At 29.5% G+C, this 11,980-nt stretch overlaps 1 protein-coding gene across 3 annotated transcripts; it reads right to left on the bottom strand.

Annotated features, from left to right (window-relative positions):
- Positions 1–9,832: 9,832 nt before the first annotated feature.
- Positions 9,833–11,429, bottom strand: LOC129300711 (uncharacterized). 3 transcript variants are annotated; one of them, XR_008590824.1, is made up of 2 exons: positions 11,320–11,429; positions 9,833–10,361 (listed from the first exon to the last, which is right to left on the bottom strand). XR_008590824.1 is itself a non-coding variant. In XM_054939287.1 (2 exons), the coding sequence occupies exon 2, from the start codon at positions 10,519–10,521 to the stop codon at positions 10,012–10,014; it is 510 nt and encodes a 169-aa protein (XP_054795262.1). In that variant the 5' UTR covers positions 10,522–10,669; positions 10,790–11,310; the 3' UTR covers positions 9,833–10,011. The 3 variants fall into 3 exon arrangements, 2 of the variants coding, with proteins under 2 accessions (XP_054795262.1, XP_054795261.1); XM_054939287.1 differs by lacking the exon at positions 11,320–11,429 and adding an exon at positions 10,790–11,310 and having other exon boundaries at positions 9,833–10,669; XM_054939286.1 differs by lacking the exon at positions 11,320–11,429 and adding an exon at positions 10,790–11,310.
- Positions 11,430–11,980: the final 551 nt, after the last annotated feature.

The raw sequence follows: 11,980 nt of genomic DNA, 5'->3' as shown, positions 1-11,980 counted from the left end.
TTTGAAGAAAGAAAAGTGAAATGAATATATTAGCTAAAAACTACTCATATTTTATATATAAGATATAAAAAAACTATATCACACACTTTAAAAAAATTAATTAATCATAATAATTATATTTAAAGATAAAAAAATTAAATTAAAATACTCTATGTTAATTAATATAAGCATACATTAATCATTTTTGTTAATATAAATTGTGAACAATAATTAAAAAATATGTAATAAATACTTATTGAAATATATAATTTTATTTATATTAAAAATAAATAAATAATAATTTTTTATAAATAAAAATGGGGGGAAGGGGAAGTATAAAAGTAGCCTTGCAATTAAGAAAAGGACAATTAAAGGGAAAAAGATCAATTGACCATTGCAATTGTTGCTTCTTGGTAAAAATGAATTAAAGTAACCAAGAAGTTGCTTGTCTCTAGACTCCTAACCTCACTTGCTTGTCTCTTGGATCAAAGTCTTGCTGATTCCAGAAATTTTTTTTAGGCCTTAGAGCTAGCTTTCTTGTTTTGGTTATCGCTGCTTTTCTTTGTTGTTGATTTTCTTTTGTATTTTCGGCTTTGTTGCTCTGTTCCTGTCAACATTTTGCTGGCTTTAGTTATATATTAGTTTCCTTGTTGGCCCAAACAAAAAATTAAAAAAAAAATCCAAGAAGTTGAAGAACATCTTAAGCCAAACAATCAATTTTTTCCTCAGAGGTTTGAAGTTTCTCCTATGAACAAAAAAGGTGATGTGATCCAGAATGATCCAGACTACCCATAAAATTGTAGATCCAGTGAAAAATTACCCTTAAACATACAAGGTCCAAAAAGGATTTTTATGACAAACTTTTCATATCATGAACCTGTTCAAATCCTCACCTCAATAATGAAATGATCATGAATATAAGAATAAAGTAAGAATTTTTAATAAATAACAACAAAAGGCCCCAAAAAAAATTGGTTTATCACTTATGTTAATTAATGATAATTTAACTTTTAAAGCAGCCTCACTCCAATTCTACATATGATTTTCTTCTTCTTTCTTTTTTTGGTAAACAATTCTGCACATGATTTTCGATGTGAAGTCATCTAACACCAATGCCCAAATATGTCATTCTCTATTCATAATTTTTAATCAATTAATATTACATCTGGTAAAAAATCAATAATAATAATCATATATATCTTCCGCTCGCGTAAAACGAGTTGATCGTCAGTCTTGTTTTTGTCATTTTATTAAAAATTCTTAGTTTTTTTTTTATGTTCATTGTCAGGTCTATAATTTTTTATAGTTGAGTTTTTTTTTTTTTAGGCCAAATTATCGTTGAGTTGATAGTCACTTTTTGACACTAGAACTTGAGTGATTAACGAGTGCTTATTTGTATACCCTTTAAAATTTTTTTTTTAATGGGTTTTTTGGTAGTTTATTAGATTAGTAGAGTAGGCTTTCAAGTTCAATAAATACCTATTACTTGCAGAGTATTACGAATAAAATCTTCATACATTCCAAATATTAATACATACTTATAAATTTAAAATTATAATTTTTTAAAAATATATAAAACACCTATATAGGTCAAAATTAATTATAAACTTAAAATCAAATTTTTTTAAATTCATAATTAATTTTGACATGTAATAAAAGTTGAAAAAAATTAGCTCAATGCCTAAAAAAATACAACTTCCATAAATTATGGATGAGATTCTTAAATATTTGGAATATAGCCCATTCATAAAATGAACTAGATGTGTTTTTTTCATTTTTATCCTCAAAAAAATTTATTATTAACAATAGACGTATTTAATTTAACTAATCTTAATTGATTGATCTTTCATTTTTATCATCAAAAGTTGTATTGTGCGTGCTTCCTTTCTAATTTATCATCTCTGAATATTTTCTCCATTAAATTGTTAGATTTGATTTTTTTTGGATCATCATATTCATCTCTCATATAGTACTTTTTTTCATCAGAATTTTTTATCTATTTTTTTTGGATCACCATTTATCACAAGAGCTTTTTCTCTCTCTCCCCCTCTGTTTTTTCCAGATATTATGAGCGAGACATTAGACATTGAAAGGAAACTCTATTACTGATCTGCGATATTATATCATTGATATACAGCTATATATTAATAATAAATAAATTGGTAAATTTTCAGTGATATGGCTTTTATATTAGTGGATATATAATAGCATATCACTATGTAGATTGACTATAACCAGGAATCAGATATAAACTTATTTATAATTAATATACAGTTGTATGTTAATGATGTAGTATCGCAAATCAGGAACACAAAAAACACATAATCATTTGCCCGAAACAAATCAAACAAAATCTTAAGAAACCCTCGCTTGAACTCTAAACTTTGTAACAAAGTCTAACTAGACTTGCTCACCTTGAATTTGCAACTTAGTATGGCTTTATGTAGAAGCTGTAATTTCAGACTTCCTCACCTCACATTCATGATTTTTCAACCTGAATATTTTTCTCCATTAGATTTTTGGATTTGATTTTCTTGGATAATCATATTCATCTCTCATATAGTGTTTTTCTTCATTAGAATTTTTATCTAATTTTCTTGGATACCATCTTCATCACATAACTTTTTCTCTCTCTCTCCTCTTTTGGTTTTTTCAGATATAAGGTTGGCTAAATTTGCTAAAGCCCTATAAAAAATTTATGAAGTTAAAAAAAACCATAATTCTCTGTTCATAATTAATTTTGATATGTAACAAGAGTAATTAAATATATTTCATAAAACTATCATTACTTAACTTTTAATTCTGCTTTCAATTATATTTAAAATCAACTTTATTAATTAATTTTAGAAATTAATTATGTGCCTGTTCAGATATCCTTTAAAATTTTGACTTTTTTAAAAAAAAATAAAAGACAATTTTATTAAACTATTAGTCCCTTACAAACAACTTAGTCCTGATAACTTAAAAATGACTGTCCTCAGTCAAAGTATGGGCCAACTCGGCCATAGCATCAGCATCCCTAACATGATTCCTGTGCATCAAATTAAGATTTACAGCCCAATTCCTACCTAAGAGTTGCATGGCTTCCTGTATAATATCCGAAAAGGATGACTTTGTGTGGAGTCCCTCATGATCAGACCGATAGCATTAGAAGACGTGGTTTGTGCAATTTTGAAGGCCTAGTGCATGAGGAGACATGGGTTAATGTTACATCAAAATTAACTACTGATAGTGACACCCCTTAGCTATATATATATATATATTGAAAGTTAGAGGATCGAGCAGTGAGCTAAGCATACAGGAGTGTGCCATAGTATGTAATGCAAGTTTCACACCCTGTAGCCATCAATCCTTACAATAACATATGCAATTTTTGCTAATAAATGAATTCAAAATTTTTTTTCAAGAAAAAAGAAGTATGGTATGGCGTTGTATCTTAACCCTCATTTTATTCTTATGTTGGTATGGTAAATGAATTCACGTTACAAAGTCATAAAAGTTCTACGCAATCTGCACAAGCTAATTGGGATGAATTTTTGTTTTCATCCAATGTTACTAAAACAATGAATTAAATTTATGAATAAAATATAGGCTATAGTATACTTTTAATCTTCTAATTTTATATAAGATTTTAATTTAATTCCTTAATTTTATAAATTATATTTTGGTCCTTTAATCCTAACATTGTTAGTTTCAAATGATTATTTTATGTATCAATCATTATTGTTTTAAAAAAATTAAACTTAATATATCAACATTTGAAAATATTTTGTCAGTATTTAAAAGTTGAATGCAAAATTTGTTAGGATAAAACAAACGGTGTTAGAGTTAAATGATTAAAAAGATACTTTATAAAATAAGGGACTAAAATGAAATTTTATATAAAATTAAAGGATTAGATGTATACTTTAGCTTAAAATGTAATGATCTTCCTTATGTTTTGTTAAAATTATGAGATCTCTTCTATAATTTCAAAATCTACATTTTAGTTCAATCTTTAACACTGTTCGGACTATTCTGTTAAAGACTTAAAGATTCTAAAATATTTAAATTTTTTTATTTGCAAATTATGTTAAAATTTTTAAAATTATTAATTTGCCCCCAATTTTCTACTCTCCCTACCAATTATTAAAAAACTTTAAATGATTAAACATGTATGTTCACATGAATAGTTTAAAATTTTTGTGTTAAAGTTAATGAAATTTAAAGAAAAATGAACATAAATTATATTAATTTTTTATTATATTAAATTCATATTTCATAATTTTTTTAGCTGTGTGTTTAAATATTATTTTAGTCAATTTATGTATTAAATTTTCTTATTAAAGAATGCTTTTAATCCTGTAATTTTATACAATATTTCATTTTGGATCCTTAATTTCATAAAATGTCTTTTTAGTTCTTCAACCTTAGCACCATTAGTTTCATCACAAAATTTTTTTACATTTAGCTTTTAAATATTGATAAAATATTTTTAAGTGTTGATATATTGAATTTATTTTTTTAAATAACAATGACTAATTGGCACAAAAAATAATCATTTAAAACTAATGATATTAGGTTAAAAGACTAAAAAGAAGCTTTATAAAATTAAGGAATCAAATTAAAACCTTATATCAAATTAGAAAACTAAAAGTGTACTTTAACCTTTTCTTAAAAAACATGCATTAATTTATTGGGTAATTTAAATGATTTTTTTAGAGAATATTTATATTTAAAGAGAAGTATTTTAGTTTAATATATATGATTTAATGGGAGATTCATAGATGTTTCAAAAATAGAATAGAAGCATATGTGATTAAGATAAACTAGAGGAAAGATTATAGTATTTTTCTCTAAATTTATAAATAAAATTATTTTAAAAATAAAAAAAATCCAAATGGTGGTGCCATGGTTTGAGTAAATTATTTCGAAGGTTTGGATACTATAAAGACTACAAAAAATTTTAATTAGTAATTTAAAAAATTAATAAAATGATAATAATATTTTTAATTTGAAATTAGCATGTAGTTTGATTTGTAAATGTTAACAACATGAGAAAGTTTATTTTAAAAATCATTTTCACTCAATAATATTTTATATGTTAAATAATTTTTAAGTATTATCATTTACTTATTTTTTTAAATTTTTTTAACGCATGCATTACAATGGTCACGTGCTAGTTTTGTAAGAATCTAATAACCATTTATGTGAAATACTCTTCATTTTTTTTTTGGTGTAACATACTTTTCAAATTTTCGAGGGGAAAAACTCTTCAATTAGTGGCATGAGATTGAATTTTTTTACAACAAATTTGTGTTGTTCCATTCCATTATCTTAATATCATTTTTGAATTTTATGTGTGTTAATATTACTTTTTTGGTCTTCAACTATTTCGTGACATCACATGGATTTGGCAGTTAAAGTGGAAAAAATTGGATTACGCAATATAATTACAAAATTCTATTAATTATGGCGAGCCATGTTAGCTAGCCTTCATAACGCGCACAAGTATGTAATGGAGTACGTGTTTACAAATTTTATTGAAGTTTAAGAAAGTTAAAGTTGAATGCATGTGCCTTAAATAAAATTGTCTATAGTAAAATAATATCTATGAGTAACTAAAAAAATAATGTTTTTAAATATTATATATAATATTTTTACTTACACTTTGTATGGAGAAATTGGGCCACCTCATTGAAGATGAAGTTAGAGAAGGGAATTGGAAACCAGTCAAACTATCCAAAGAAGGGCCATCGATAACTCATCTTTTCTTCATGGATGACTTGATTTTGTTCAGTGAAGCCAGTAGAGATCAAGTGGAGACCATTGCAAAATGTCTTGAAAAATTTTGTGAGATGTCTGAACAAAAAGTGAACAAAAGTAAAACCAAGATGTGTGTGTCCAAACATGTTCACTTCTCAAGGGCTATGGATCTAAGTCAAAGATTAAGTGTTGGGCTAGCAGCTAGCCTGGGAAAATATTTGGGAATTCCTCTCCTTCATCAAAGGCTTTCAAAACACGACTGCAGTATCTTATTTGATAAAGTTAGAGGAAGAATCTCGAGAAGGAAGAGTGAATTCCTTAATAGTTCTTGAAGAACAATACTTGTAAAATCTGTGCTCAATACCCTTCCAACATATCTCATGCAAACAATGCTTACTCTCCAAAGGGATTTTAAAGGAAATTGAAAAAGACAGTAGAGATTTCATTTAGTCTCTTGGAAGGAATTGCAAAAAGGAAAAGGAAAAGGGAGGCTGGGAATTAAGGATTCATGCATTCAGAATGAAGTAGTCATTATGAAATTATGCTGGAATTTAGCAAACAAAAGAGGTGCATTATGGGTTAAAGTGATCAGATCAAAATATAAGGCGGCCAAGCCTATCATTCCTGTTGTCAATAGGAAAAGAACTGCTTCGAAGACCTGGAAAAGCATAACAAAAATCTGGAGCAAATTCTTAAAGGGGATAGAAAGCAGAATTGTGACAAATAGTGGGATTTGATCTTGGGCGGATAAGTGGAATGACATGGAGGCTCCTCTTTTCAATTTAATCCTGAACTTCAATCAGAGGATAAATATGGAGGATAGGGTGTCTGATTTTATGAAATCAGATGGGACTTGAAATTGAAGCAAAATGGAACCCTGGCTATCATCAGACATAATAAATAGGATACACTGTTGGCTCCTTTTCTATAAAATCTGCACGTTCTTTTATCTTTGCAGGGTGAAGACCAATCTGATCATTGTGTGGAATTCAATCTGGAGAGCAAATATTCCAGAGAAACTGAAGACCTTTTTATGGTTCCTAGAGAAAATCAAGCTACACTCTGAGAAAGCTCGAAGGGGGATCAATGAATCGGCAAGCTATCCTTTTGGCTGTATTGATGATGAAACAAGCTTACATGTGATGAGAGACCGTCAAATTACATGTGATATATTGAAGGATTTAGTAGAAGAAGACCATTGGCAGAATTTTATCAGTTTTGACAACCTTCAATGGATCAAGTGGAACTCTAAACAGGAAATTGGTAGACCAAATAGAAGAAAGGTACCTTGGTTCATTTTATATGTGTATACTTGCTGGGAATTATGGGTTTTGAGATGTAAAAGACTTTTTGATCTATATGATAACATACATGTGTTGGATGTTAACAAATGCATTATGAAAGCACAAATAGAAAACCAACTGTTGGGGAAAGTTTGCAACAAGAGGAATGCCCTGGAACGCCAATCTGTTTGGCACCCATCAAATCCGGGTTTCTTGAGAATAGACATCGATGTGTCAGTGATGCCTTATGGAAACACAACCTGTGGAGGTGTAATCACAAATGAACAGGAGTCTTGGGTTTTGGGGTTTTGCCGTAAATTGAAGAACCTGCCACCTACAATTGCAGAACTTATTGGAATCAAGATGGGATAGAATTTTGCTGGAACCATGGCATTAACAACATTGAAATGTTCAGTGACTACGCTGTTGCCATAAATCTTATTTCACGTGATCAAGTGTTTAGCCATCCTTTCCAAGACTTGATTGAAGAGACAAAATCTTTATTTTTCAAAAGCTGGAATGTGTCTTTAAATTTTATGTTTAGGGAAGCTAACCGTCTTGCTCATAATTTAGCTAGAGCTTGTCACTCTTTTGATAATGATTTGTACATCTTTGATAAAAAACCACCATTCCTATAATGGGGATAGTTGATGAGAGATTTAATTGTAATTTTTTGTAGACTTTTGTCCCCTATTTCTCTTTTGGGTTAGTAATATATATTCTTTCCATTTTTTATTGTCGGACATTTTTTAATCATTTCACACATATTAAAAAAATTAATTTTTTTTCTTGATATCATAAAAAATGAGATGTACTTTCATGTTTACTCTTAACTTTAAATCATTATACAACTATATTAAATGTTGTTACGTTAATCAAGAAAGAGTAAAATTAAAAAAATTAATTTAATTATTATAAAGTGTTGTACATTTTAGACTAAAAATTACTTTTAAAAAATGTTTTACAAATAGGATAGAAGGGAGCAAGCGAGTGCGTGCACACACACGCACACGTATATATATTATTCACACATCATAGTATATTTTAAGATAAAAGAGCAAATTGGCTCCTCAACTATAAGTTCATGAGCATTTGGAATTTTAAACTCATTTTTTTGTATAATGTTTCCTTTTAAGTTTTAAAAACAATGCAATTTGATCCTAATTGTTAACAAATTTAATTGACCATTAGTTGACTAGAAAATAATAGAAAATGACCTCAAAAATTATTAAAAAAAAAGGATCAAAATTTTAGTTTGTCAAAAATTTATTTGTAAAAATTAATTTAATAAAAGTTAATTGTTGTAATGAAATCAATTTACTCAAATAATATTGGGTGTCCGTGTCTCCAAAGTGCAAAGTTATTTTTTGCATGTGAAAAAGGGAGTTACCAAGGGTCCATAGTTTCAATTTCACTTTATATTTTGTCAATCACATGTCGTTGATGGATTTATGCACTTCGATCGAACTTGTGATTAAATTCTACAACTTATTTATCATATCATTTTTTTGTAGCAATTGTCTTTGCAAATATTGCAATTTGCAACCACTAGCAGGCTGTGGAGGAGTAATTAGAGGTGAAGCAGGCTAATGGATTTTCTGCTATTGTAAGAAAATTGCCTAGCCTTCCTGCTGTAATTGCTAAAATATGTGGAATTACCAATGGTTTAGAAATTTGTTGGAATCATGGTATTAGAGATGTTGAGGTTTGTCGTGGTTGTTCATATGCTTTCAACCTTCTGACTAGAGGCCAAATCTTGGACCACCCTTTTTCAGGATATCATTCAAAGGGCCAGAGAATATTTATTTCATAGATGCAATGCTTTTATTAAAAGCGTGTAAAAAAATATGTTATTGTATTGCTGACTATTTAGTTAGGAAAAGTCATGAAATTGATGCTGATTTTTTTATCTTTGAACAATTCGTACCATTCTGTCAAGGAGTTGTGGTTGATGAAGGATGAGCCTTCTCTCCCCTTGAGCTGCTCTTTTGTATTTGTTGTTTATTCTATTGAATATTAGTTTCTCTTTTTATAAAAAAAATAAGTCTTTAAAGTGATTTTTTGCATTTCTCCACCCTCTTAAATTCTTGTCACGAGGCATGCGAATGATGATAGGAGGGAGTTTATTGCCACTAATAATATGTGAACTTGTTTTGTTATTACCTAAGTGAAGTTGTTACTTGTATTGAAAATATAATATAATTTTTAGATCCTAAATTTTTTATGAATTATCAATTGATTAGCATGGAATTGGAATTGGAGAAGTTGAATTGAAAAAATAAATTATTTGATATGATGGATATCACTTTTCTAAAGAATCAAATTCCATCAAAATTGGTAAAATTCACTTTCACCTTCCTATCCATGAACCTACTTCCTTCTCACTTCCTTCATAAAAAATACCTCATTTTCATGTACAAACCAAACATATTTTAAAACTCCACTTTCACTTTTACTTTCTCTTTCATAAAATACTCTTTCATGCTACCAAACGAGACATTAGTTCTCAATCACAACTAGCTATCAGTCACAACTAACACGTTCTCATAAATATTTGTTTCATATTTTCAATGTATATTTGAGTGTTAAAATAATTGAGCACAAGCTGATTGTTAATGGAGTACAAATCCTAGAATCATATGATGATCTTATGACAACAACCATTATATATATATATATATATATAAATGACTGCACGATACAAGAGTACATTGCAAATTATAACCCTATAAATGCACCACTGATGAAGTCAAGCAATTAATACTTTTGCAATTTGAAGAAGAATGAAAAGGGGGAAAAAAACAATTTTAATGTGCAGAATGGCAGAACTGGGCAATCTGATATTATATATTAGTTAGGTCAAATAAAACAACAAACATCTGGTATAGAGTATATACATTCATCTTTCTGAATAACATCTCTAAAGGGCATGAAAACCCTATAGTTACACAATAATCTAATCTGATATGGATTTATTTCCGCCAAAATATTCAAACAAAAGTAATCAATAACCTTTCCGATCAATGTTCTTCAAAGTGGATGTTTCCAATTCCATCTGGTACAAGGCTTTCCACATGCTTGAAAAAACTGTCCACATAATTGAAAAAATAGCCACCTCTGGGATAGCAACCTTCTTAAATTCATTAGTAGTCATATTCAACAGATATATAACAGCCTTTTGTTCGTCATTCTCCACTTCACCTTCACTTTCATCGGTATTTCTATGCATTCCAGAATCAGAACATACCATTTCATTCCTCCAAATGCACCCAAGTTGTAACATGTTGGAAGGGCCCTTGCAAGCACATTTCTTAGTCGAAGACCATCTCTCCGTAGATGAACCTATACCCTCCTCTAGCACCCACAAATCAATCAAAGAATATAGATAGTTTAGAAAGTTTCCAATGTTAGATAGAGAAAGTGCAGCAAATTTGTCCTCATTCACAGTAAACTTATAATTTGAATAACAAGAATCAGGTATAGGAGGCCATTGTATCAACTCAAACACTTCCATTGCTATGTCAATAAAACTATCAAATCAGAATCATATTCACCCTCCTCTTTCTTTTGACCATGCCAAAAGATAGTTCCGTTTGCTGTGACAGTATCCTGAATAAAACGTACACCCTCCAAGCTTCCAAATTCTATTTCCTTCCACAAACCTGTACTTAACGAATACACTTCAACTCCACTAATCACATCATCATAATCATAAGTTTTCACTATCTTATAGTCATTAACAATTGCACTGAACCCAAATCCTAATGTGTATATACACTCACCAAACTTAACAGTTCTGGTCCTAGGTATCTGTCTGACCTCTCCAATAGCAGGATTCCACAGTAAAAGGGAATTGCACAAAAGAAGGGAAGAAGTAGATATATCAGTCTCATGGATTGCAACACAGAGCAAGCCATTGCTGGAACCGATGATCTCAACGTCCCGTAAGGAACCGATCAAAGGTGCGTTATGAACTTCATGGACATGCATCTCGCGATCGAGCGAACGCAATTGCAAAGGCTCATACATACTGTTCTGTTGGATAAGAAGAGAAGGGCTTTGATGAGTGGAGTGGTGGAGGTGGTCAGCGATGAAAAATGGCGTTTTGAAGAGATTCTTCCAATGTTTGCAGACACATTGAAATCGGATTAGGGATTTGACAGGGAGTCGTTTGAGAATGTTTCTGATTATGTCTTGGAAGAAATGGCGCGTCGCCGTGCACTTGCGTCTGACTCATAGTGCTTGACAGGAAAGAACAGATCTCGCAAAGGAAATTAGAACAAATTGAAGGAAGAGAATCAAAACCATGCACCTGAGCTTCAAGTCGTCAACCGAGAAGAAGGAACATCGCAGAGTAAAGCCGTCGCAATCAATGAGGGATTTCATGAGTCCCCCTGAAGACAAGGAGAAGACGGCCGCGACCCAAGTTTACATATTACTTCCACTTCACGGAAAACGATTTTTTTATTTTTAACACGGGTTGGTAGAAAAGAAAAACTTTTTTTTAATACGTAATTATTACTTTTCTTAAAGTATCCTGATAATGACTTTATATTTATTGTAAGTTATTTAATAAAAATAAATATAAAAAAAATAAAGTTAGTTTAAAAATAGGTAACTACTTTATTGGCGATGAGATTTAATTAAAAATATTTTATATTTTTTAACGGAAGGAGTAATTTGCACTACATTTTAGATATTCTGTATAAATATTTAAAAGTGGTTGCTGAAAATAATAGGAAGGGAATTGATTAAAAAATAAAATAATTAAAATATTAAAGAAAAAAATCAACCATATGTCAATAAAAGAAATAATCATGGGAGAATTTCAAATAACGATCATAGATATGACATAATTACTAATGCATCTTAAAAAATTTTAAAATTTTAGTTTCGGAGGATAAAAGTAAAAATAATTGTAATTGTGAAAAGACGAAAGTACTTTTAACTTGTCATGTAAAATCATTAGTTGT

This window comes from Prosopis cineraria, unplaced genomic scaffold (genome assembly GCF_029017545.1).
Source record: "Prosopis cineraria cultivar Desert tree isolate PC_DT_omini unplaced genomic scaffold, ASM2901754v1 PC1715, whole genome shotgun sequence".
Classification (NCBI taxonomy): domain Eukaryota; kingdom Viridiplantae; phylum Streptophyta; class Magnoliopsida; order Fabales; family Fabaceae; genus Prosopis; species Prosopis cineraria.
Note: the sequence above shows the minus strand (reverse complement) of the source record. Positions and strands in the feature narration are given on the sequence as shown.